The sequence below is a fragment of the Cygnus atratus genome, chromosome 11 (genome assembly GCF_013377495.2).
Source record: "Cygnus atratus isolate AKBS03 ecotype Queensland, Australia chromosome 11, CAtr_DNAZoo_HiC_assembly, whole genome shotgun sequence".
Taxonomy (NCBI): Eukaryota; Metazoa; Chordata; class Aves; order Anseriformes; family Anatidae; genus Cygnus; species Cygnus atratus.
In genome coordinates this window covers 9,364,536-9,388,710 of record NC_066372.1, presented here as the reverse complement: position 1 = coordinate 9,388,710, position 24,175 = coordinate 9,364,536, and the positions used below count along the sequence as shown (strand labels likewise).

The window sequence follows — 24,175 nt, the reverse complement described above, 5'->3', positions numbered from 1 at the left end:
GGGAGGCAGCAGAGACCCCCTCCTGCCCCGCACGCAGCGCTGAGGACAAAATCACCGCTTTATTAGTAGCACCAGTCACCCCAGGACCCCCGGGCCCAGCACCCCGTAAGCCCCCCGTGGGGACGGGGACGCCCAGCACCACCTGAGGCCGACCCAACACCTCCTGCCCCCCGGGGGGAGCCTCAGCGAGCGTCACATCGGCAGGGGTAAGCAGCAGTCCCGAGGGGAACCCCAAAACCCCGGAGCCCCGCAGCAGCCCCACGCCGCAGGGCGTTAGCAGCACCGGTGAGGGCCGTGGCGCCAGGGGGACGCGGCCCCCCCGCGTCCCAAAAAGTCACCTCAGGAGGCGCAGGGTGGGCGCCCAGCTGCTTCTCTCACGAAACCGGGGGTGGGCGGCTTTGGGATTCACTTTGGGGGCGGCTTCCAAGCGATCGGCCAGGACTACTTTGGTTTCTATCTACCGCGGGGCGTCGAGGCGGGCTCAGAGGAGGCAGCAGGCTCGGAAGAGCAGCATCCCGTCGGGCGAGGAGAGGCGCAGGGAGATGCTCTCGTTGGCGGAGACGAAGAGCACGGAGCCGCGGCGCAGGGCCATTTCGGAGGCGGCGGCCGTGGAGGTGCCCACGGCCGTGCCCTGCACCACCAGCAGGATGCTGGCCGAGTCCACGGCGGAGACGAGGTACAGCTTGATGGAGGAGGGAATCTGCAACGGGAGCGGCCGCCGCCGCTCGGGTCTCTGCGGCTTCCCTCCTCCTTCGTCCCCCTCCCCACAGCCCCATCGCCCTCCTCATCCTCCCCACGCCCAGGGTGGCTCGAGCAGCCGAGCAAGAAGAACTTGGGGTGGAGAGGAGCTCGTGGCACTGCCCGGGGTGACACAGGTGTCCCCGGCGCGCTCATCCTCCCCGTGCCACCAGCGAACCCGCGGCAAGAAACCAAGAGGCCAAACTGGGAGGCTGAGGAGCTGCGGCTGCCCCCTCCCCGGGGGTGGTTATGGCCAGGCCGGGTGGGCTTTGGGCAGCCTGGGCTCGAGGGGCGGGAACTGGGCGGGCTTTAAGGTCCCTTCCCACCCAGCCCGCTCCACGCCCTACAAAGGACAGCCAGGACGCGGCGTCCCCGGCGCAGGCGGGTGCCGCAGCCCAAAACCACGCCGAGCACAGCCCAGCAGAAAAGCTGAGCAACTCCGGGATGCTCCCGCCCCAGCGGCTCCGGCCCAGCTGTGCCAGCAGCTCGCTTTTCCCTGCAGCCCCCCCAGCGGCCTCACCTCTATCCTCATCAGCGTGAAGTCGGGCACGGGCGGGTCGTAGAGGAAGACGCTGGGGTCCAGCGGGCTCTGCACGGCCGGGAAGATCTTGGAGCTGCTGGGCGCCGGCGTGTAGTTGAGCATCTCGCACAGGGTGAGCACGTCGATGAACTTGGGGGTGAGGCCGGCGCGCACCGTGTTGTCCGAGCACGCCATGCACTCCACGCAGTCTGCGGGGACCGGGGTGTCAGCGCCACCTGCACGGTGCCGTGCCCCCCCCACGGAGCCGTGCCCCCCCCACGGAGCCGTGCCCGGCGCTCACCTCCCTGCAGGTAGGCGTGGGGCTCGTTGGCCGCCAGGAACATGGCCTCCCCGGGCTCCAGCCTCACCAGGTTGAGGAAGTAGACGGCAAAGCAGCCGATGTCCCCCGGGAACTGGGAGTGCAGGCGCAGCAGCAGGTCCCCGTTGCTCCCCGACGTGTCCTGCCCTTCGGCCGCTGCAGGGGGAGCGCCGTGGGGCTTGGTGGGAGCTCGACCCAGCCTCCCCATCCCGGCCTCCCCACCCTGATCTCCCCATTCTGGCTTCCCCAGCCTAGTCTCCCCGTCATGGTCTCCCCAACCTGACCTCCCTGTCTTGGCCTCCCTGTCCCGGTCTCCCCATCCCGGCCTCCAGCGCGGTGCCCCCACCCCCCAGCTCCCAACGTGGGGCTTTCCCCAGACCCTTTCCCCCCTCTCCAGCCCCCCCCTCCTTGCCCGAGCGAGGCCCGGGAGGTTTTTTCTCGGCCACCTTCTCGGGAAATCCTCTGCACCAGGGTGTTGAGCTGGTCGACGAAGGACTTCTTCTCGCTCTTCATCAGCCGGGTGAAGCAGACCCGCAGGGCGGCCGAGACGCCGCGGGGGTCGTGGCTGGCGCTGCGCTCCAGCTGCTCCGCCGCCACCTCGCCCACCAGCGCCCGCAGCTCGGGGACGGCTGCCCCGAGGGGACGGGGCCGTCAGCGGTGCCACGGGGACGGGCTCCATCCCCTTCTTCCCCCCTTCCCAAAGGCTTACCCCGCAGGAACGAGGCGATCTCCTCGACGGGTCGGAAGCCGCACAAGCCCTCGAAGGGGGTGAGCGCGATGGCCATCTCGGGCTTGTGGTTGGCGTCGGGGTAGTGCTGGGGGAACTGGGCGTGCAGCTTGGCCGCCAGCTCCTGCCGAGGGGACAGCGGTGGGGGCGACGTCCCTGAGGGTGTGCAGGGAGCCCCCCCGGTGCCGCCGGGACGTGCCTACCTTGTTGGGGTGCGCCTGGATGGAGAGGGCGGTGCGGACCGAGAGCACCTTGAAGAGGAAGGGCAGGCGGCCCTGGAAGGCGTCCTTCACCTTGGCGCCCAGGCAGGCGGGGTTATCCGAGATCCAGCGCCCCAGCGTCTTCTGGGGGATGCGGTTGTCCCGGATCGCGGCGTCGCCTTTGGGGTGGGCGCCCATCCAGAGCTGGGGGGGGACGGGACGGGATTTGGGCTGAGTCACCCGCTGCGGGGTGACACCGGGCGGACAGATGGACAGACGGACGGACGGAGGGAGGGAGGGACGCACCTCGGCGTAGGGCTGCTCGGGGTCGATGTGCGCCGTGGGGTCGCCGCTGGCCACCAGCTGGGCCACCTCGCTCTGCAGCCCCAGCTTGCCCCACGAGTAGTTCTGCACCGGGCAGGCCAGCGGGAACACTGCGGGACGGCGGCGCGGGGACACCCGTCAGCGGGCGGCCGGCCCCCAACCCGGCCCCCAACCCGGCCCCCAACCCGGCCCCAGCCTGACCCCGGGGGTCTCCCCGCGGGCGCCCCCGGCTCTCACCGCGGATCTCCGCCATGGCCGCGCCGCCCGGTGCCGCTCCCCGGCGCCTCCCCCCGCCGGGCGGGGCAGCGCCCTACGCCCGCCCTATAGCGGCCATCGGGGGCGCGCCGCGGGGGGGGACGGGCGGGGGCCGCGAGGGGGCGGCGGGGCCGGGGGGCGCTGCGGGGGCGCCTCTGGGGGCTGCTCGGGGGGGCGCCCGCCCGTGGGGCGCTGCGGGGCGTTATTGGGGCGCTGCGGGGCGCTATTGGGGCGCTATTGGGGCGCTGCGGGGCGCGGCTCCCTGCAGAGCTGGGCGCGCCCCCGCGCCGCCAGGCCCCGCCCCCGCGCCTAAAGCCCCGCCCCCGCGCCTAAAGCCCCGCCCCCGCCCCGCCGTTGTGACGTCACGCGGGAGAAGGGCGTCGCCCCGCCCCGCGGAGGGAGGGGGTCACGTGGGTGGGGGGGCTGCGGCGCACGCGCGCTGGCGCTCCCGGAAGTGTCGGCGCGGCGGCGGCCGGGGCGGGAGCGCGGAGCGGAGCGGGGCGGGGAGCGCCGCCATGGCGGGTTTCGACACCAACCCGTTCGCGGACCCGGTGGACGTGAATCCCTTCCAGGTGCGCGCCGCGCCCCCCCTTCCCCCCGCTGCCCGTTCCCCCCCCTCCCATCCCCGAGCCGCCGGGCCGCGGCGCTGAGTGGCAGCCCGCCGGCCAATAGCCGCGCCGCTCCGGCGCCTCGCAGCCAATCAGCGCGCGGGGGCGGGACCTGGGGGGGTGTGCGCCGCCGGCAGGGTCCGGCGCCCCCCGGGGTCCGGCGCCGTTTGGGTCCCCCCGGGAGCCGCAGCCCAGCGGCGGAGTTCCGGGGCCGCCGCTGCCCCTTGCGGGGGGGCGGTTTGGGGGAAAAAAGGGCGAGTTTGGGGCTGCTGGGGGCTGGGGGCGGCGGGGGAGGCTCCGGGTGGGCAGCCCGGTCTTAACAGCAGGGCAGGGCCGCGAGGCGCTCTGCCTAATTAGCAGCAGGGCTAATTGATTTCGTGCCCTGTGGGCCCTGCTGGCGGCCCCACCCCTGAGGGGAGCCCGGCGGGGCCCGCTGGGGGCCGCGGCCCCAAAACCCCGGGATTTAACCCGAAACGACGCTTTTTTTGTGGGGGTGTGGGGTCGTCCTGCCCCCGGGGTGATCCCCGGGCGGGGAGGTGGCAGCCGCTCACCCGCAGCCTGCCCCCCGCCCGCAGCAGGGACGAAAATTGGGGTATTTTAACTCTCGCTGCCTGCCCCGCCTTCCCCGGCTGTTCCCCGTGCGGGCAGGAGGACCCGTGAGTGCCCCGAGGTTCCCTGGTCGCTGGGAGAGGAGCGCTGCAGCTTGAAAACTGCTGCTTAAAATCCCCGGCTGCGAAGCAGGGACCTTCCCACGGGGAGCTCAGCGTGCGGGGAAAGCGGCCGCGTGCTGCGGGTGGGGGGGGGAAGGCGCCCTCAGCGCGGGCGCAGGGATCCTTTCGTCCAGGACCAGGCCGTTTGGTGGAGCTGCTGCGAGTGCGCGTAAAAAGAAAAGAGGCTGTTAGCAATAAGTAGGCTGTGTAACTGTTCCCAGGTAAAGAAAAGAGGCTGGGAGGCAGAGCAGGTGACGTGTGAGCTCGTGTCTGGTGCTGATTGCTCTCTCCTCTTTCTGTTTTTCAGGACCCCTCGGTGACACAGCTCACAAACACAAGCCAGAGCGGCCTGGATGAGTTCAACCCCTTCTCGGAGAGCTCCCAGCTGGTGCGTGTGCCCGCTCCGGGCGTCGTGGCGGTGCCTGTAGCGCTTTAGGACATCCCCTGGCAGTACAGCATAAAGGGAAATAAAAGCAAGGCACGCGCAGCTGGTTTCCCCACAGACACTGCGAGCACCGAAGCGCCCAGCTGGAGCTCTGTGCTCGCATGCAGCAGTTTCTCACGGGCTGGCTCCCGGTAAAGCCACGTGAAGTGTGAGGGGAAGGCGTTTTGTGGCAGGACGCATCGGTATTTATCTGGTCTGCGGGCTGGGAGCCGAGCTGATGTCACTCGTGGATCGCTACGAGAACTTCAGCCTTATTTCCTGGCTGCTGCCACGTGTGATATGGGGAAAAGGAGAAGAGGAAACCGGGATAAAAATAATTCTTGCAGCTTAAACAGCCGATGGGGATCCCTTCTGGGTTCTCTTGTGCCCGCAGTCCTTAGGCACCGCTTCCCCAGGCGGGGCGTTAGAGAGCGAGTGCGTTCCCGAGAGCACACTGGTGCCTCCTGCTCCTCGTGGCAGTGCTAAAACTTGAGAATCCTTCCCCGAAAGAAGCAGCCCGTCACCGTGTTCCCTTATCCCTTGCAGACAAATGCAGCGCGGACGACGCCGGCCACGCAGCCCGCCGGCCACTCGCAGCCCGCCGTCCTGCAGACCTCGGTGGAGCCCACCCCGCAGGTGAGGCACCGCCCCCGGGGAGCCCGAGCCAGCTCCCGCTGTGTGCGGGGGCGTGCGGGAGCAGCAGGGGCCGGGGGTCCTGGCGGCGGGAGCTGCGCCCCGCCCTGTTAGCTGGCATTTGTACCACCCTGAGGCCGCTGAATCGCCTTCGCTTCCCTTCCGTGTGGCTCCTGCTGTGCTTGCCTCGGGCAGGGAAGGGCTTTTGACCTTTCTCTCCCCCTCTTTCAGGCTGTGGCTGCAGCAGCACAGGCCGGGCTGCTTCAGCAGCAGGCGGAACTCGAGAGGAAGGCGGCCGAGCTGGAGAAGAAGGAGAGGGAGCTGCAGAGTAACGCCGCCAGCATTAACCGTGAGTAGGAGAGCGACCACCACGCTCCCAGGGCCGCCTGGGCCGCTCCGTTTGGCAGCGCGGCCGCTGGCAGGGGCGGGTTTGGCCCGTCCAGAGGTGGTGTTCTCCTGCCTCGTGCCCCGGGGCCGTACCCGTCCTCCCACGGCCCGCAGCCTGGCTGCCCCTGAGGGCTGGGCAGGAAAGGGGCTCGGAGGTGAGCTGCTGGGGGCCAGCCCTGGCTTTCTGGCAAGGCTTTGTTAGGGGAAAACGCTGTTTTGCTCTGGCCGACCTCAGTTTCAGACGGTTGTGGTGCCGAGTGGTGATGGCTGTGGTGGTTTGTCACGGGGAGTTCTGCTCAGGCCTCGTTCCTCCCTGAGACTGAGCCTCTCCCGAGGCTTTAACGTCAGCAGATCCGAGCGGCTCCTTGTAAATGACGGCACGCTGATAAACCTGTGGGTGGGTGCAGAGCTCCTCTGTCCTTCCCTCCCGCAGCGAGGCAGAACAACTGGCCGCCCCTTCCCAGGAAGTGCCCCATCAAGCCCTGCTTCTACCAGGATTTCTCCGCAGACATCCCGGCCGACTACCAGCGGATATGCAAGATGCTGTATTACTTGTGGATGCGTGAGTAATGCCTTCAGCTGCAATAAAAACTCTCTCTGAGAAGTTCCTGTACCAAATGCCGCCCTTTGTCCTACAGTGAGCGCCGTGGGTGTTGTCGGCAAGGGTCAAACGGTGCCTCTCTTCCTTTATTTCTTTAAATGGAGGCAGATGTGAAGGGCTGAAGGCTTTTGCTTTGGGAACAGCTCGTTCACAACAGAGTTTTGGTCGTTGTTTAAAGGAGGCTGTACAGCCTGAGGCTCTGAGCGGTGGTGGGTAGCGCACTTAGAGACCAGGTGCAGAACAGTCTGAGCTGCGCTCCTCAGTTCCGAAAGGATTTCAGGCGTGTCTGCAAGCAGCAGGGCCGGGTGAGGGTCTCAGGTTAAGCCCCATTTTCCTTCCCGTGGAAGAAAGGAAATCAGATGGCCCCAAAACTGTCACATCTGCAGAGCTTTGTGTCTTCAGCGGGGGCCGAGAGGTGCTCGGAGAGGGGTTTGGGAGACGGCCGAGGGTTTACAGCTGCTTCTCCTCTCTCCTGTCCCGCGCAGTGCACTCGGTTACCCTGCTCCTGAACCTGCTCGCTTGCCTGGCGTGGTTCACGGTCCAGACGGAAAGAGGAGTAGACTTTGGTCTCTCAATCCTGTGGTTCGTTTTATTCACTCCTTGTGCCTTCCTCTGCTGGTACCGGCCGATTTACAAGGCTTTCAGGCAAGTACTCTTCTCCTCTGTAACGGGCACGTGGCTTCTGCTGGGGGGAGCTGGGGTTTGTCTGCTCCACGAGTGTGTTGCCTGTGGGATTTTTCCAGCTCTTCGCATCACTGAATAGATCAAACCCACTTGTTCCCGAACGTATCTGAAAAATCTGATGGAACTTGCTCGTGGTGCTCCTTTTTCGCTGTGGAATCTGAGCCTGGCCAGCGCAGGGCCCTGCTGCTTCTTTGCTTTTAAGAAAACGTGTTGAGAAAATGTGGTGGTGCGATACGCAGTGGGCACGTAAACCGCGTGGCTGCACGAGTTCCTCCTGAAATCACCTCCCCTCGGCAGCCTTCCCCTGGAGGAAGCGGATCACCGAAGTGGTTTTCCTCCTCTCAGAGGAGGGAATCTGTCCAGGGATCAGGTCCCTGGTTTTCACTCCTGCTGCCGTCTCTCCTGCAGGTCTGACAGCTCCTTCAGCTTCTTCGTCTTCTTTTTCATCTTCTTCTGCCAAATCGCAATCTACATCATCCAGGCCGTCGGCATTCCTGGCTGGGGAGACAGGTAAGGCGCCTGCACGAGCTGCTGGGGCGCAGCCCTGCCCTCGTGCTGCTTCTCACCAGGGCTGTGGCTGCCAGGAGCTCGGGGCCCGTGGCTGCTCTCTTTCTGACAGCTCCGTTCTTCCTCCCGCGCCTCTCGCCTGGCGCGCGGCGCTGGCAGGTCTCAGCTGGGCTGCCTCTCCTCCGCCCTTCCTCTCCCAGACTTGAAGGCGTGCGTGGAACCTCCCAGACCTATTCTGCACTTCTTTTCCTAAGCGTTTTGTGTCCCTGGGTGGTGCTGAGCCCCTGGTGCTGGCCGTGTCTGCCTTGCCTCCGAGTGGAGGCCGAGGAATCTGGGACCCACTGGATGCGGCTCAGCCCCGTGCAGCTGCTCCCAGCCTGATTTCGACCCCAAACCCTTCCTGAATTTCTCCTGAGCGTGGTCATGCGCTGCCAGCGGGCTGTGCTTCAAAAACCTACAAGAAAACTCCCCAAAAAGGGGTTTCCCCTCGCCCCTTCTTGGTGCCACCCCCCAGAAGGACGAGCCCAGGCTCCCTGGTCACCCCCCTGCCCAAAGCCGCGCGTTCCCTCCCCTACCCGCGCTGGCTGCGGGCAGATCCCCGAGCTCCTGCTGGGGGAGAAGAGGCAGGAGGTTCGCAGCCAGCGCCTTCTCCCCGCGGGGCAGCCTTCGGGAGCTGCGTGCCGTGGAAGCTCTCGCTATTTTTGCCCGCTGCCTGCAGAGCAGCTCACGGGCAGAGCTGTCCTCGCGCTCCCTCCCCGCGCAGCCGTGGGGGCCGGGCAGGGGGCGCAGCGTTTTGGGTCAGAGCTCCAGCTCCGTTTCCTCGAGCCCGGCAGCGTGGTTATTTTGGGCCGTGGTGCGCGGTGTTGCGTTTCTGCTGCTTTTCAATGCGCTGGGAGCTGCACAGGACATGGAGCGAGCCCAACTGTCCCCTTTGGTCCCCTCTCTCCTGCACGTGGGTGAGAACCGTGGGTGAGGTTCCTTGCTCTGGCACTGCAGGAGGGCGCTGGGAGCGAGGCGTCTTGGTGGCTTTGCCCACTGATAAGCACCGATAACTCCCCGAGTCCTCCCTGCCCTTTCCCCGCAGCCGCTGCCAGTTCCCAGGAAGCTTTTTTTGTAGCTTTTCCTTCACTCCTTCCTCTCCCTCCCCCTCCTCACTCTCGCAGAGGTGACACGTAGCTCGGGGCTCCAGGTCCGGCAGCCTCCCTCTTCCATTTCCCAACGCACCAGCCTCTCTTTCCCCTGCTCGGCTGAATTTGGAGGTGTTTGGGGGAGCCGCTCGGTTTCTGGCAGCACCGAGGGCGCTCTCGGGGCCGGAGGGGCCGTGCTCACCCTGCTGCTCTCCCTTGCAGCGGCTGGATCGCGGCGCTGTCCGAGCTGCACGGGAACCTGGCCGTGGCTGTCATCATGATGGTGGTGGCGGCGTTCTTCACGCTCTGCGCCGTCCTCTCGCTCTTCCTCCTGAAGCAGGTGAGTTCCTCGCAGGGCTGGGGACACCTCAGGACCGTTGTGGGGCAGCCCTGGGCGGGGATTGCTCGGCCGGGGGGGCGGTGAGGCCGGTGCGCGTCCCGCAGGCTGATGTTTTTCCCCCCTGCTCCCTTTTTCCAGGTGCATTCCCTGTATCGCCGCACGGGCGCCAGCTTCCAGAGGGCCCAGGAGGAGTTTTCCCAAGGCATCCTCACCAACAGGAGCTTCCAGAACGCAGCGGCCGGGGCGGCCTCCTCGGCCGCACACGGAGCTTTCCGGGGGAATTAGCCCCTCAGGGGGCTGCCCCCGCCTCGCCTCCCCTCCCCTCCCCTCCCGCCATCGCCCCGACCTCCATTTTCTAACGATGCACTTTCCGTGGGTACCATGTTAGCTCTGTGACGCCGACTCCAGATGAGGAGAGGTCTGGTTTAGCTTCAGCTGGCCCAGGTTTATCACGGTTTGTTTTCCCTGGCCTTCTCGGGGGCGCGGGGAGCGGAGGAGACGTCTCTGCCGGGCGTTCGTCTCCTCCTGCCCTCCCCTGGCTGCAGCAGGGGGGCGAGGGGAAGCAGGTTTTTTGATTTTATTTTCTCTCTTCTATCGGCCTTTGCTCTGAACAACTTGATTATCTGCTGGTTTTTTGGGGGGGTTTTGTAACTCGCATGTAGTCTGTCGTTGATTTTAAGAGCGGAAGCTGTACCTTCGGGTTACCACACTTAACACGATGCTGCGTTTCCACCTCCCACGTGCTCGGCCTCCCGACGGCGTGGCACAAGCAAAAACCTGGGGGCAGGTGGGGTCGGGGAGGAGGGGAATCTTCCCCTTGTCCTTCCCCCGTCACAGATCTGCCTCTGCTTCCCTGGGGATCCCGCGGCCGCCATCCCCTGGGGGTCCTGTGCCCTCTCCCCAGCACCCAGGGCCCCAGGCACGGCGAGAGAAGGGGGCTGAGCCTTCCCACAGCCTTAACCTGGGGGAGGGAGGGAGAAGGGGGCTTGTTTCACTCCCCGGCCCCGCTGTTCGGAGGGGCAGCACCGGAGCTTTGGGGGGGAAAGGTGCAGGGCTGCGTGTCGTGGGGGAGAGGCAGACCTCATCCAGGCTGCCGCGTCCTGCCCCGGGCTCACAGCGCCGCTGCTGCCTGCCCCAGCCTCCTCACTTGCCTCCTGCCAGCCCGGAGGCGTGGACAGATCTCCCTGCAGGGACAGCTCCCATTTTATTTAATTTTAACTGGGAAAGAACTCGTTTGATGCCTGTTTGGCTCTAAAGCTGTGTCCCTGGGGCGTGCAGCGGGGGGATAGCAGGACCCCTCCTGCCGGGTGGGTCCTGGGGCCGTGCTCTCCCCCCCCCGGCCCCTTTCCACGTGTCCCCAGATGTTGCAGGGAGTTGGGGCTTCCCCTCCCAAGCTCCCCATTGCTCCCAGGTTCTCCAGAATCTGCAGCTTTGGGATTAAAGCTGCTGCTTGTGACACGTGAGGTGTGGGCCTGCTGGGGGCTTGCTGGTGGGTTTGGGGGGGTTCTGTCAAGCTGGGGGGCTGGGCAGCCGTGCGGTGAGCGCTTTTCTTGGGGAAAAAGGGGAAGAGCAGAGGTGCTTGAGACCCTCGAGGCTTTGATTTCTGCCGTGATGATGGGGACGGAGAGCTATCCCCGCTGGGAAACCGCTCCCCCTGCTCCCTGGGGGGATTGGGTTTGTTTTTCCTGGGTGATAAAAACCTGAAATTTTTGTAAGAGAAAAAAAAAAAAAAAACAAAAAAAAAAACCACCAACCAACCCCTTTCTCATGTATTTTCCCCTTTTTCCTTGTCTGATCTTTACTCGTAACAATCAATAAACGACGCGTCACGTTAAACGCTTTAAAAAACAAAATAATTAAAAAGTGCTTAAAAAAAGATTAAAAAATGATAAAAAAAAATTAAAAAAAAAAAAGAAAAGATAAAAAAAAAGTGCTTATAACAAATAAATAAATAAAAAACCGCCAGGAGAGCGGCCGAGCCCGCCCCTTCCTGCCGGGGGCGGCGGGGCCGAGGCGGAGCCGGAACCGGGCGGCGGCGGGGAGCGGGGGGGGGACACCCGGGGGGGCCCCGGGGGGTCCCGGGGAGGCATGGCCGGGGCTGGCTGCGCCCCTCCGCGCCTCGACGGCTTCGTGCTCACCGAGCGCCTGGGCACCGGCACCTACGCCACGGTGTACAAGGCGTACGGCAAGGTGCGGGGGTCCCTGCTCGGGTCCCTGGGGGGGGGGCGGGGGGGTCCCCGCCGGGGGGGGTCCCCGAGGGGGCGCGGAGGGGTCGCGGCTCCAGGGTGGCCTCTCCGGGCAGAAGGACACGCGCGAGGTGGTGGCCGTCAAGTGCGTGAGCAAGAGGAGCCTCAACCGGGCGTCGGTGGAGAACCTGCTGACCGAGATCGAGATCCTCAAAACCATCCGGCACCCGCACGTCGTGGAGCTCAAGGACTTCCAGGTGGGGCTGGGGGCTTCGTGGGCACGGAAAGGGGGGGGGGGGGGGGGCGCACCGAGGGGCGCCGCGGTCCCCTGGGGACACGCTGCGGTCCCCTGGGTGCTGGAGGCCGGGGGACGCGGTCGGGGCGGCCTCCGCTGAGCCTCCACCGCCCGTCCTGCAGTGGGACAGCGAGCACATCTACCTGATCATGGAGTTCTGCGCCGGGGGGGACCTCTCCCGCTTCATCCGCACGCGGCGCCTGCTGCCCGAGAAGGTGGCGCGCGTCTTCCTCCAGCAGCTGGGTGAGGACCTCCTCCTCCTCCTCATCCTCCTCCTCCTCGTCCTCCTCGTCCTCCTCAGGGAGGTGTGGGGCTCTGGGGACAGACCTCCTCCTCCTCCTCCTCCTCCTCCTCCTCCTCGTCCTCCTTGTCGTCCTCCTCCTCATCCTCCCGCTCCTCGTCCTCCTCCTTGGGGAGGTGCAGGGCTTTGGGGACTTTTCGGGGACCCGCCGCCCCACCTGCCCCCCTCGCCCCCCCAGCCTGCGCCCTCAAGTTCCTCCACGACCACAACATCTCCCACCTGGACCTCAAGCCGCAGAACATCCTGCTGAGCGCCCCAGACAACCCCCAGCTGAAGCTGGCAGGTGGGTCCCCAGCCCCGTCTCCCCCCGGGGGGGGGCACACACCGGGTACCCCCCGGTACCCCACACTCTCCCCCCGCAGATTTCGGCTTCGCGCAGTACATGTCGCCCTGGGACGAGCAGCACGTGCTGCGGGGCTCCCCGCTCTACATGGCCCCCGAGATGGTGTGCCGCCAGCAGTACGACGCCCGCGTGGACCTCTGGTCGGTGGGCGTCATCCTCTACGGTGGGTCCCCCTCCCCACGCCCCCCCAGCACCTTGGCACCCCCCCAGGGCCCGGCTGTCCCTGTCCCAAGTCGGGGGGCAGCCCCACGGTGACGTCCAGCGGCCCGCGGGGCCGGCACCCGCAAGCCCTCGGCTCGGTGGCCCCTTGCTGGGACCGGGGGGGGATTTAGGATTTAGGGGGTGCCCCCCAAAGCGACCCCCCCCCCCACGCTGCCTTCCTCGCAGAGGCGCTTTTTGGGCGGCCCCCCTTCGCCTCGCGGTCGTTCGCCGAGCTGGAGGAGAAGATCCGCAGCGACCGAGCCGTCGAGGTGACCTGCGGGGTGGCGCGGCCGCGGGGCCGGGGGGGCAGCGGGTCGGCCTCACCCCCACTTCCCCCGCCAGCTGCCCAGCCGGCCCCCGCTGTCCCCGGGGTGCCGGGACCTCCTGCGACGCCTCCTGGAGAGGGACCCCCGGCAGCGCATCTCCTTCGAGGACTTCTTCGCCCACCCCTTCGTGGACATGGAGCACGTGCCCGGCCCCGAGAGCTTCCCGAAGGCGGTGAGCGGGGCCGGCCCCGGGGGGGGGGAAGCAGTGGGGTGCGGTGGGACCGAGCCCCGAGCCCCGTCTGCCCCCTCCCCAGACCGACCTGGTGGTGGAGGCGGTGAAGAAGGACCAGGAGGGGGATGCGAGCGCCGCGCTTGCGCTCTACTGCAAAGCCCTCGAGTATTTTGTGCCTGCCCTGCGTTGTGAGTGCCCCGGGGGGCTGCAGGGGGCTGCGGGGGGCCCGGGCTGGGCCATGGGGTGGCCGTGGAGGAGCAGGGGGAGCTGAGACGTGGTGCTGGGGGGCTTCAGTCAAGGGAGGGGGGGCGTGGAAGGGGCTGGAGCTCGCCTGGTTTGGGTGCAGGATCAGTCCTGCTGGTACTTGGCGCCCCTCGGCCCCGGACCTCGGGGACCCCTGACCCCTTCTTGGCCCCCAGATGAAAGCGACCCCCGCCGCAAAGAGGCCATCCGGGCAAAGGTGAGCGCGGGGAGCCTGGGGTGGGGAAGGGCCAGGGCACCCCATCCGATCCGGGGGGTGCTCCCGTCACCCCAAAGCCCCGGGGGGGGCTGCTTCACCCCGCCCCCCCCGCAGGTGGGGCAGTACATCTCGCGGGCGGAGGAGCTGAAGGCGCTGGTCACCTCCGACAGCAGGAGCCTCCTGCAGCAGGGGAGCCCGGCCAGGGAGGTCCTCAAAGGTGGCGTTTTTTGGGGGGGGGGCGTTGCTGGGAACCAGCCCCTGGGGGGTTGGCAGCGGGGAGGAGGGCTGAGGGCGCCCCGAAATGTCTCCCTGCAGAGCTGGCCAAGGACAAGCCGCGGCTCTGTGCCGCGCTGGAGGTGGCGGCAGCGGCCATGGCGAGGGTGAGTCCTGGATTTTGGGGTGCCAGCACCCCTGGGGCGGCAGGGAGGGGGCGATCCCGGGGGGAGAAGGAGCTCCCGGAGCATCCCTGGAGGTACCGGGGGTCTCTTGCAGGAGGAGGACGGCCGAGACGACGGCGACGCCTTGGAGCTCTACCAGCAGAGCCTGGGCGAGCTGCTGCTGCTGCTGGCCGGTGAGTGCTGGGGGGGCGGTGGGGGGGCCGCATCCTGCACCCCGCTGACGCCGCCTGTGCCCTCTCCAGCAGAGCCCGCGGGGAGGAGACGGGAGCTGCTCCACGCCGAGGTGAGCCCCAAAACCTGCCCCTAAACCCCGCTCGCCCCCCGGGCGCTGCCCTGACGGGCTCCCCTCTGTCTGCCCGCCAGGTGCAGACCCTGATGGCCCGAGCCGAGTACCTGAAGGAGCAGATCAAGGTACGGCCGCCTCGGGGGGGGGCTCCAGGGGGCTGTGGGGGGGTCGGGGGCTGGCACACACTCCTCTGCCCTTGCAGGTGCGGGAGGCGCAGTCCTTGGGCAAGGAGGCGCTGGCAGAGTCCGTCCGGAGCTGTGAGTCCCCAGACCCTCCGGGCAGGGGGGGGGCTGTGGCCGCAGCCCCCCGAGTGACCGCATGCCCCCCCCGTGTGCCCCCCGTGTTCCCCCCCGTGTCCCCCTGTCCCCCCCAGCCTGCATCTTGCAGTGACGCCGGGGACGAGGCCAGGCGTTGGCAGCGGGAGGCGTCCCTGCCGCGACTGTCTGCTGCCCTGCCCGGCCCTGCCCTGCCCGCGGCGGGCGGCTTATTCCACCCCAGTTCCTCTGCTGGCTGCGCGTTTGGGCGCCCGATGCTGCTGCTGCGCGCAGGCTCTTGCGTGCACAGCCCGGAAAAAATAATAATAAAAAAAAAAGACACACACACACACACACACACACAAAAATCACCCTATCTGCGCTGGAGGCGTTGGCGCGGGCACCGAGCGCGCTGCTCGCCCGTGCCACGAGCTGCTGCCCGCTCCCAGCCTGCGTCGTCGCGCGGCGAGCAACGCCAGGAGCAGAGCTCGCCTTCACGGAAACGCCAGCGCAGACCCCGGCCCCGCACACCGCTCCCTCCCGGGGGGCAGGATCCGGCCCCGCGTGCGCCGCGCTCCGTGGGGACGCCCGAAAACCCTCGTCCCTCGGGGCTGTCCCCAGCTGCAGTCGCTCTGTGGCCGCGGGGGGGGTCTGCCGGCCCTGCAGGGCAGGGGCCTCGTCTCCGAAACCTGCTGCGTTTCAAGGGAATGTAATTTATTGCCTCAAATAAATACTTTTTTTGGGGGTTCTCCAAGTGGCTTATTCCATGCCGCCGCTTTTGGGGGTTGATGCTTGGGGTGGCCCCACGGGTCCCCCGCGCTGCGACCTCTCTCCGAGGCCGTTCTGCGGGATTGTTTTTATCATTGCCATTCGGAGCAGCGATTATATCCCCGGGCTTTAAAGAGCTTCCAAGCCTGCCGCCCTCCCCGCGCTGCCATCCATCACGTTCGCCTTCACGCTCTGCCGAAGACGCGGCCGGATCCGGAGCCCCGTCCCCCTCGGCAGGACGTGGTCTGCAGCGGGGTCACCACAAATCTCTTTGTGGGGTTCGCAGCGATTCGGGGGCTGCCTTGGCCCCTCGCAGCCCCAGCTCGCCGTGGCTCCGGGTTCGAAGGAGGGCTGGGGGGAGCTGGGATTTTTGCCCCCCCCCCCGGTTTTAAGGTGCTGCCCCCAAAAGCGTCTTACGCATGGGGAAGCGGAGACGCGGAGTGCTGCCGTGTGAGCCCCTTCATCCCATTGTCCCTCCCCGCAGCATTCCGTGGGGAGATTTAACGGGCCACAAAAAGGAAAAAAAAAAAAAAACAAAAAACCCAAACCCAAGGAAACAAAGCCTGCGGTGGGGATCCCCCCGGCCCTTCCGCCCCTGTAACAACTGCTCGTTTAAGGCTCTGTCCTTCTGTCCCCAGCGCTGGCACGCCCTTCACTTCTCCCACAGCACCGAGGGAGCGCAGCGAGCAGTGCACAGAGAGCTCCCGGGCTTTATTCCGGCGGTGCCGCGGCACGGGGACAGCACGGTAGGTGTGGACACTCGGCGGAGCACAGCGCACGACCACATCACGACGGGCACGGAGGCGACTTTCCCTACACGCAGGTCGCTTTTCCCCCCTTCTCCAGTGGGTCCCAGCCCGGGGGACGGAGGGCGCGAGGCCACCCCTTTGCTGTGTCCTCAGACCGCACCGAAACCTCCTCCTTCCCCCCCAAAAAAACACAACCACAGCACGCACGGGGACACCGGCACGGACGGAGCAGGGGGGTCTGGGGCAGGGGCTCGGGGCTCAGGGGGGAGGACCCGGCTCACGCAGGGGGTGGCGACGCCGGGGGGGTCCCCAGCGGGACCCTTCGCTGCGAGGGAGAGGGGCTGGAGCCGTCAGCCGGGTCACATCACGGCGCATTTCTCGGCCGACTGCTTCAGGTCCTCCAGCGTGGCCGAGGCTTTGTCCTTCAAGGAGTCCAGGTCCAGGTTCTGGATGTTGCTGAGCTGGCCGATGACGGAGTTCTTCTCCTCCTCCTCCTCGTTGTCCTGCTCGATCATCTTGGCCAGCTCCTTGGGCAGCTCCACGTCGCCGCCCACCAGCTGGATCTGGTTGTCGTCCGTTTCGTTCTGGAACAAGAAAGTCAGGGCAAGGTGGTGGTGGTGGGGACGGGACACCTCGAGCGTGAGGAAGCAGCAGAAGGATGGGGGCACGGAGCCAAATGAATCCCTGTTCCCCTCCGGGGGGGGGATTCCATCTCTTCTTGTCTGCCTCGCTTCTCTTTGGCAGGAGAAAAATCCCCCAGCTGCTTACTTCCCGGCGCTGCAATGGGTCTAAGAAGCACTGGGGTGCTCCGTGCCAATGATACCCAAAAAAATGAACAATATCCCTTGGCCGAGCTGGCCTTCCCCGACTAAAATTAGCCCGGCTCCATTCAGAGCGTTCCCCACCGAGGGGTTCGGAAAGGATCCGGCTCGATGCGGGGCGCACAGGGGGGAGAGGCGCTGGTGGCAGGTCCAAGAGCGGCTGAATTGCCGCTGATTGAATTGTTGGGAGTGAATCGCTCGCGGGGCGGAAGGTCCAAAATAGGAATCCATCTCGGGAAACAAACGGGTGCCAAATAAGCCAGGAGCTGGCTAATCCAGCCGGGGGGGGCGCAGCGCCGGCTCCGCGCGCAGCTGTGGGGCTGGGAGCCTGGCGCGAGGGCGGCTCTGCCTGGCGGGGGGGGGGGGGGGCAAAAAGGAGGAATTGGGGGGCTGGGGGTGCGTGGGGGAGGTCCTGCCCTTGGGGTCAGGGGGCTGGTGGTGCTAGGGGGGCTGTAGGGCTGAGGGGAGGGAGGATTTTTTTTTTAGGGGAACGGGCTTTGGGATTTGGGATTTGTAGCCGAAGCCCCCCCCCGGGCGGTGCCCCCGGTGCGCCCCGGCCCAGCCCCGCAGCGCGGGGGTCCCTGCGCCTGCCCCCCCACGGCCGTACCTTGGGCAGCCGGTACTTGTCTCGGAAGTGGGACCTGAACGTGGCCCTCTCCGCCTTGCGCTGGGCAAACTGGGCATCTCTCTCCATCCTGCGAACCGCACGGGGCAGTTACCCCCAGCCAGGGCCCCCATCACCTCTATAACCCCCCCCAACCCAGGTACCCCCCATCCCCTCCGCAAAGCCCTGGTCCCCCTGCTTTCCTCCCCCCCACGGCACAGCCAGAAAGGAGAAAAAAATCCCCGAGGAAGCGGATTAAGGGATTAGGGGGGTTCATTAAGCAGCCTCCTGGCCCTGCTGCCCCACCACTGTCTCCCCCCAGGCTCCCCAGGCACAGGGAGCTCTGGGCCTCCCCGTCCTGTCCGTGTCCCCCCCCCAGCACTCACTTTTCCTCCACCAGCTGCCGCTGATACTCCTCGTACTCCTCGCGGGTCATGCCCTGAGCCTCTGCCGGGGACTTCTCACCCTCGCTCTTCTCCTCGCCGCCCAGGCCACCCGTCAGGTTCTTCAGCTGGCCCCCCACCATGCTCTTCACCATGAACGCCATGGCTGCGGGACCGGGGGGGCGAGGAGGGGGGGTACAGGCGAGATGGGGTGCTCAGGGAACCGGGAGATGGGGGTACGGGGGGGTACCAGGGAGAAGGGATGCTGGGGGATCAGGGAGGTGGGATGCTCAGGGAACTGGGAGATGCTGGTACCGGGGAGATGGGGAGCTCAGGGAGCCGGGAGATGCAGGCAAGAGGCGGACTGGGGAGGTCGGATGCTCAGAGAACGAGGAGAAGTGGGTACCGGGGGTACCGGGGAGGTGGGATGCTCAGGGAACGGGGAGGTGGGATGCTCAGGGGATCGGGAGATGTGGGGACCGGGGAGGTCGGATGCTCAGGGGACGGGGAGATGCGGGAACCGGGAGAACCGGGGAGGTCGGGTGCTCGCGGAACTTGGGAGGAGCGGGTCCCGGGGGTCCCGGAGAGACGGCAAGGTAAGGGAACCGGGGAGACGGGGTGCCGAGCTGGTGGGGAGCCCGAGGGAGCGCAGCTCCGGGGGCCGGAGGAACACCGGGTGCCGGGGTGCCCGAGACCCGCTTACCGCCGCGCCGGGGCGCCGAGCAGCGAGGTACCGGGGGGCGAGCTGCGGGCTCGGGGGTGCCGGCGCTCGGCGGGGCCGCTCCGCTCCTCCCCGGGGCTGCCCGGGGAGCGGCGCCGGGGCTCGATCGGCTCCGGTGTGAGCGCGGCGGGGGCGGCGCCGCCTCCCCCCGGCCCCCCCCCGGCCCCCCCGGCCGAGAGGCGGAGCCGCCGCCCCCCCGGCCCCGGGTGGAGGAAGGGGGGGCTCCGGGAAACTTCGCCTCGGGAAGGAGCCCCCCGAGCAGCCGGCCCGGGGGTGGATGGAAACTGCTCGTTCCCCCACCCCGGCACGCTCCCCCCCCGAGAACGTGCTTTTTTGATTCTTTTTTGCTTTATTTCCCCCGTTCCTGGAGGATTTAGCACCCCGCGGAAGGCAGGCGCAGCACGCACGAGTTGCAACTGTTGTTCGCTCCTCGCCGGGAGGATCTGGCGCGCCCCGCAGCTTGCTATTAACGATGTTAATTAATTCTAATAAAAGCTGCTGCTCCCTGCCAGCGCTGCCGTGTGCCAGAGCCTGGCGTCCGTCGGTCACAGCGCACGGGGCTGAGGAAGGCGCAGGCACCCATTGGGTTGGGAAATTCCCTCTGCCCCCCAGCTCCCATCCCATCCTATCCCAATCCCATCCTATCACATCCCACCCCATCCCTTCCCATCCCATCCCATCCTATCACATCCCACCCCATCCCATCCCGTCCCATCCCTTCCCATCCCACCCCATCCCATCCCGTCCCATCCCTTCCCATCCCACCCCATCCCATCCCATCCCATCCTATCCCGTCCCATCCCATCCCATCCCATCCCAATCCCATCCTATCCCAATCCCATCCCATCCCATCTCACCCCATCCCCATTCCCATTTTCCCCCCGGCTGCAGCCCCCCCCCCAGGCCTGGGGGGGGGGAGCAATTGCTGGCTCGGCGACGCGCCGCCCTTCCAGATGGCCAGCCTGGCTTTCGCGTACGTTTCTCCCTCTTTTCTTCTCCTCTGGTGAAAACGCGAGCGCATATCCCAGCTCTCAATCCCGGCTTGGGGGAAATCATTTCATTTCGGAAATTTAAAGACAATCTCTGCAGATTAAAATGATGGAACAGCTGTGAAGCGATAGAATAAAGCGAACGGCGAGGGGGGGAAGCGGCCCATCTCCTCCCTTCCCCCCTTGCCCAAGGTCACACCAGGCAAAACTTGGTCTTAAAAGGGAAAAAAAAATAAATAATGGTGTGTGTTCCCCCCCTGCTCCATGGTGCCTGTCTGGGGCTGTGCTCAGCTGAAGGTGCAAATTGCTTCTCGACACCGCCGCCGGGGACACCCGAGGCAGCGCTTGGCACGAGCCCGCTGTCACCCACAGCACCCCGCCGAGCTGGCGGCGTGACAGCCAAAAGCCACCATTTTTCCCTTTTCCCCCTGATCTGCAGGGGCAGCCCACGGAAAAAGCCAGCCCGGAGCTTTCACGCCCGGCTCCGAAGCTCCAAGCGCTCCGCAGAGCTCTGCTCGCAAACCTACCAAGTTTGGGTAAAGCTGGGGGAAAAGCGGGGTGAGCCGGGGGGTTCTGGCCTCGGGGCTGTGCCCCGGTGAATTCGGGCACCTCGACCTGCCGGGAATGGGGCGCACGGCCCCGAGCCCCCGGCTCCAGGCTGGAATAGCGCCTGCAGCGCGCGTTGGGAGGCAGCGTGAGCTAACAGCAAGAGACTCCAAGTCAGGACCGATTTTTGCAGCTGGGTTGGATGGGTCAGCTGCCGCGTAGCCTCCCTGTCTGCGGAAGGGAGAGGAAACAGCTCCTGACGAGCTGAGCTGCCCGAGCGAAGCAGCGAGGTGAAAAGGAGCGCGCGGGCCCCGGCTGCCGGGGGGCTCCCTGGGGACCGGCCTCGGCAGCGTTTCGGGGGGAGGCGAGGGCAGGGGGAGGCGCAGGGGGTGCGCAGAGCCCCAGCGGGGCCCGTGACACAGCCACTGGTGCTCGGCAGGAGCTGGAGGTTCCCCGGGGGGAAGAGCCATGAGGCTGCCCTTTGCGGCTCGCCGCAGCCCCAGGGTGCTGGTGGCGCTTGTGGGCACGGAGCAAAAGGCCGAGGGAGGGGCATTTCTCCCCGCCAGCCCCCGGGGAAATGACCTGCGGGAGGTCTCTCCTCGGGTGTCCCGCCTGGAGGTGGCACTGAGGGGACAGCGGGGGTCCCGGCGGGGGGCTGTGCCCAGCGGGGTGCTGCCAGGGGGCTGCTGTCCCCCTGCGCCGCCCTGCTCCCTCTCCCCGAAATGTATTCCAGCCCGAATGAGTCATCCTTCCTCCCGGGGCTCCAACCTGCGGTAATGAGATGCAAATCCTTGCATGACCTATTATATTAGCTTATGCTATATCACACATCCCTGGGGATTAGCGGGGGGCAGACGAGACGTCCCCCCCGTGGCAGCCAGCCTCAGACGTGCCGGTGGGAGCTGAGGCTCGCTCCCTGGCGCTGACACCTGATGTGAACAGGATGCTCGGGTCCCCCTGCCCTAAAACCCGCAGGGCAGGCGTGCTCTCGGCTCTCCTCTCCAGGTAAGCAGGGAACCAGCCCCCACGCCCCACCTGCAGGCCCTCCCCTTGGCCTGTTTTTTGGGGGGACCCTGGAGAGGACCAGGAGTTGCCGGGGATTCCTGGAACAGCCGGCTCTTGGGGCGGTGTAGGGGAGTTTGGGGACCTTCCTGCCCCTGTCACGATGCCCCTGCTGATGTTAGAGGGGCTAACTGGCTTCACACCTCCGCTCGGAGGTGTTGGCCCCCCAAAAGGACATTTATATGGCACTGCCCCTCCAAAGGGTCCCCAGAAAGCCAAGCCTGACTCCGTGCTGCTCTCTGCAAACCCTGTTCTCACTCAGACCAGGGTCACCCTCCTGCTGCCTGGTCCTGGCGTGATCCTCCCCGAGACGTGCCAGGCCTGGTGTCATTGGTGTCACCAGCGTGCCAGGCTGGGCAAGGCCACCAAAGGCGGGGAAGCCCCGGGGGGACACCTCGGAGACCTGGGCAGGGCGACGGAGGCTGGAAAAGACCCTTCAAGACCGTCAGGTCCGAGCATGAGTAGGTGAGCTCGGTCCTGGCCAGGTTTGTGAGCGTGGCGGGGGGGAGGAGAGGAGGCGTCACTTCTAAATAAAGCAGAAGTCACGCCGACACCTCCCTGCCGGCTGCCACTTGGTGTGACGGGGACGGGCACAGGGACGTCGGGGCAGCTGCCACCCGTGGTGCTCACCGAGGCCGGGATTCGGAGTGCCGCTGGGAATAAAAGGGTTGTGGTGGCAGCGGAAAGGAGATCGGTGGAGAGATGGAGGGGGTTGGGTGAGAGACACCGAGGGGTGACAGGGGGATTTTGGTGGGAGGTGTCGCGGGATGGCCATGGGGATGATGCCAGGGGCGTCCACGGTCTTGAGCAGGAAACCCCACGGGACTTTGGAGGGATGATGGAGGGGTCCCCGCAGGCACAAGGCTCCCTGTGGGGCAGGGGGTGCCTCCAGGCCGGCAGCACGGGCAGCAAGGTCAGCGGCGAGCGCGGTGCCGCCGGCCAAACGCAGAGCCGTCCTCCCAGGCTGCCTTAATGTCGGTAAGGGAAGAAGAAAGGCCCGCACGTGGCCGTGTCTGGCACGCGAGGCAGCAGGACGCCCGGCATGGAAATGGAGCGACGGCTGCCTTCTGTGACCTGGGAAAAAGCCGTTTCGATGTAAAGCCTGCCTGCACTGCTTCCCGCAGCCGGGCCGTGCGTTTGGGAAAGCTGCTGTCACCGCCTGGGTAAGGAGAAATCCGACAGAAGGAGGTATTATATGGTTATTAATATTCAGTATCAGCCCTTCATGATATTCACAGGGGGCAGGGAGAGTTGTCACACAGCTCGTTGCCACTCATTTGGCAAGACGGAGCCTTCCAGCTGACCTTTTCTGCTCCGTGCCGGGGCAGCATTGACCCTGGGCTACGGAGCACATGTTACACCATGCAATGAATTATTGCATTTATTTATTTGTTTACTTATTTATTTACTTATTTATTTACTTACTTATTTATCTATTTATTTACTTATTTACTTATTTATTTACCTATTTATTTACTCACTTATTTACTTATTTATTTATTTACTCATTTATGCACTCATTTAGCTCGTGTTTAATTGGCTCATGAGCTCTCGTGCGCACACAGCAGCCCCCCTCCGGGATGCAGCGCTTGTAGCAGTGGATGGGGACGCGGGGGAAGAAGCCACAAGGTCTCCCACAAGGTAATGCCCAAGTATCATGCCCAAATATCTTCATATTTCATAAGGACTAGCCCATGCGCGGCAGCTCCCCCTGCTACGTGTGCACACATATGTGCACGCACACGGGGAAGGCGAGGGGGCACCCGCGCGGTGACACAAATGCGCCCGGACAGACACACGGCGCCGCGGAGCCAGGCACATGGGGACACCACGTGCCGCCGTGCTGCTGGTGGTGCACAGCCAGCCCCGAGCAAAGGCACGCGCGCACACACACACACACACACACATTTTCCCCGAGGGATCTTTGCCGAGCTCGCCTCAGGTCCTGGAGAGCTTGGGGGACGGAGCGGGGCGAGAGGTGCCCGGCACCGCGTGATGGCGGGGACGTCTCCGTGCACCCCGATAAAAACATCCCTTGTGCTCAGGTTGATGCGCTGGATGCGCAGATGCTGCCGGGGCTGCGAGGGGTCTGGAGCCTGCCCAGCGAGGAGGCAGCAGCAAGAGACATAATTAGGGCCGGGGATTTGCCCCGAGCAGCGCTGAGCCCACCCAGGCGCATTGCACCCCGCTTTTTGGGGCGGACACGCCGTGCAACCCCTGCAACTAATGCCAGGGTGCCTCCAGGCCAAAAAAGGGGGAAATAGGGGAAATGGGGAGTGGTGAGCAATGGCTACAGTCAGGACCGGGGATCTGGTTGCCTTTGAAGCGATTCTCTGTATTTTTTTTTTCTGGTTTGCTGAGAAGAGGGGGAGGAAGGCTCTGTGCATGGCTGGCTGCCCTGGCTCGGGGGCTTGCGGGTGAGGGTGAGAGCGGAGGGTGAGGAGGAGGGTGAGGAGGAAGAGCCTCACCGGAGGCCAGAAAGAGGGGAAGGGGGCAGAGGGCAGGGATGGGGCACGCAGAGCATCCAAGGGGCCGATGCACCCAGGGCCGGCTGTGCAGCCCCCCATCTTCCCCACCCCAAAGGCTGCTCCCGGGGATGCTGAGCCTCCTGCCCCTGCTCCAGTGTGGGCTGCGTGCCTGGGGCAGGCAGGCTGTTCTCCGGGCTGGCGGGGGCTTTGCAGCTGATGGAAAAGCCCCAAAATGCCTGGGGGGAGACATCAGCTGCTGGGACACGGGCTGCTCTCAGTGCCCCACCACCTGACAGGCTCCAGGGAGGAAACTGAGGCAGTAAAGGGCTGGAGAGAGGGAAAACGGAGCTCCCGGCAGGCCAGAGGTTGGCATTTCCCACGTCTTCCTGACTTTGGACATGGGGCTGAGGCCATCGGCCAGCAGGAATTGGAGGCACGGGGACAGGGGACAGCGGTTATGCCCCCCTTGCTGTGCGCCCCCACGGCATGAGGACGCATCTCACCCTTTCAGGAGCCGCCTTCTCGCTGGCTGTGGACGACTTTAATCTTCATAAGCCCCCAAAGTAAAGCTGCTTATATGCGGTGGGAAGAGCTGTGGGTGAGGCCAGGAGAAATGAAACCCTACAAAACCCCAGCCCCATCACATTCCCCCTCTGTGCACCCGGGTACCCCCAGCGCTCCCCAAACCCAAGCATTGCCGCGGCGCCCTCCCCGCTCCCCAGGCTGCAGCCCTGCAGT

General features: G+C 65.8%; 4 protein-coding genes across 8 annotated transcripts; 2 read left to right on the top strand and 2 right to left on the bottom strand.

Annotated features, from left to right (window-relative positions):
• Positions 1-39: 39 nt before the first annotated feature.
• MPI (mannose phosphate isomerase) lies at positions 40-3,136 on the bottom strand. Of its 3 annotated transcripts, XM_035566701.2 has the most exons (8): positions 3,066-3,136; positions 2,811-2,938; positions 2,508-2,708; positions 2,287-2,428; positions 2,024-2,206; positions 1,560-1,733; positions 1,259-1,467; positions 40-700 (listed from the first exon to the last, which is right to left on the bottom strand). In XM_035566701.2, exons 1-8 carry the CDS (start codon positions 3,079-3,081, stop codon positions 482-484), a joined length of 1,272 nt encoding a protein of 423 aa, XP_035422594.1. In that variant the 5' UTR covers positions 3,082-3,136; the 3' UTR covers positions 40-481. The 3 variants fall into 3 exon arrangements, with proteins under 3 accessions (XP_035422594.1, XP_035422596.1, XP_035422595.1); XM_035566703.2 differs by lacking the exon at positions 2,024-2,206; XM_035566702.2 differs by lacking the exon at positions 2,024-2,206 and having other exon boundaries at positions 2,508-2,938.
• Positions 3,137-3,497: 361 nt separating this feature from the next.
• Positions 3,498-9,843, top strand: SCAMP2 (secretory carrier membrane protein 2). Its single transcript, XM_035566753.1, has 9 exons — positions 3,498-3,655; positions 4,709-4,789; positions 5,372-5,461; positions 5,690-5,807; positions 6,279-6,407; positions 6,932-7,091; positions 7,539-7,640; positions 8,987-9,104; positions 9,243-9,843. Exons 1-9 carry the CDS (start codon positions 3,599-3,601, stop codon positions 9,387-9,389), a joined length of 1,002 nt encoding a protein of 333 aa, XP_035422646.1. The 5' UTR covers positions 3,498-3,598; the 3' UTR covers positions 9,390-9,843.
• A 1,311-nt stretch (positions 9,844-11,154) lies between these two features.
• On the top strand, positions 11,155-15,074 carry ULK3 (unc-51 like kinase 3). 3 transcript variants are annotated; one of them, XM_035566693.2, is made up of 16 exons: positions 11,155-11,294; positions 11,407-11,547; positions 11,708-11,828; positions 12,065-12,169; positions 12,249-12,392; positions 12,617-12,699; positions 12,773-12,928; positions 13,011-13,116; positions 13,348-13,388; positions 13,503-13,605; positions 13,704-13,768; positions 13,881-13,959; positions 14,032-14,069; positions 14,150-14,197; positions 14,275-14,329; positions 14,446-15,074. In XM_035566693.2, the coding sequence occupies exons 1-16, from the start codon at positions 11,193-11,195 to the stop codon at positions 14,460-14,462; spliced, it is 1,404 nt and encodes a 467-aa protein (XP_035422586.1). In that variant the 5' UTR covers positions 11,155-11,192; the 3' UTR covers positions 14,463-15,074. The 3 variants fall into 3 exon arrangements, with proteins under 3 accessions (XP_035422586.1, XP_035422585.1, XP_050568900.1); XM_035566692.2 differs by having other exon boundaries at positions 11,173-11,294; positions 14,029-14,069; XM_050712943.1 differs by having other exon boundaries at positions 11,181-11,294; positions 11,410-11,547; positions 14,029-14,069.
• A 1,128-nt stretch (positions 15,075-16,202) lies between these two features.
• CPLX3 (complexin 3) lies at positions 16,203-17,815 on the bottom strand. Its single transcript, XM_035566778.1, has 3 exons — positions 17,655-17,815; positions 17,272-17,359; positions 16,203-16,427 (listed from the first exon to the last, which is right to left on the bottom strand). Exons 1-3 carry the CDS (start codon positions 17,813-17,815, stop codon positions 16,203-16,205), a joined length of 474 nt encoding a protein of 157 aa, XP_035422671.1.
• Between the last annotated feature and the right edge of the window lie 6,360 nt (positions 17,816-24,175).

Coding starts and splice junctions, on each gene's coding strand:
- CPLX3 (XM_035566778.1), bottom strand. CDS start 17,815: ATGGCGTTCATGGTGAAGAGCATGGTGGGGGGCCAGCTGAAGAACCTG. Junction 17,360..17,654: donor CGGCAGCTGGTGGAGGAAAA/GTGAGTGCTGGG, acceptor TGCGGTTCGCAG/GATGGAGAGAGATGCCCAGT. Junction 16,428..17,271: donor ACAAGTACCGGCTGCCCAAG/GTACGGCCGTGG, acceptor TTCTTGTTCCAG/AACGAAACGGACGACAACCA.
- ULK3 (XM_035566692.2), top strand. CDS start 11,193: ATGGCCGGGGCTGGCTGCGCCCCTCCGCGCCTCGACGGCTTCGTGCTC. Junction 11,295..11,406: donor TGTACAAGGCGTACGGCAAG/GTGCGGGGGTCC, acceptor CTCTCCGGGCAG/AAGGACACGCGCGAGGTGGT. Junction 14,070..14,149: donor GGGAGCTGCTCCACGCCGAG/GTGAGCCCCAAA, acceptor TCTGCCCGCCAG/GTGCAGACCCTGATGGCCCG.
- SCAMP2 (XM_035566753.1), top strand. CDS start 3,599: ATGGCGGGTTTCGACACCAACCCGTTCGCGGACCCGGTGGACGTGAAT. Junction 5,808..6,278: donor TAACGCCGCCAGCATTAACC/GTGAGTAGGAGA, acceptor TCCCTCCCGCAG/CGAGGCAGAACAACTGGCCG. Junction 7,092..7,538: donor CCGATTTACAAGGCTTTCAG/GCAAGTACTCTT, acceptor TCTCTCCTGCAG/GTCTGACAGCTCCTTCAGCT.
- MPI (XM_035566701.2), bottom strand. Junction 2,429..2,507: donor TCCAGGCGCACCCCAACAAG/GTAGGCACGTCC, acceptor TCCCCTCGGCAG/GAGCTGGCGGCCAAGCTGCA. Junction 2,207..2,286: donor GATCGCCTCGTTCCTGCGGG/GTAAGCCTTTGG, acceptor CCCTCGGGGCAG/CCGTCCCCGAGCTGCGGGCG.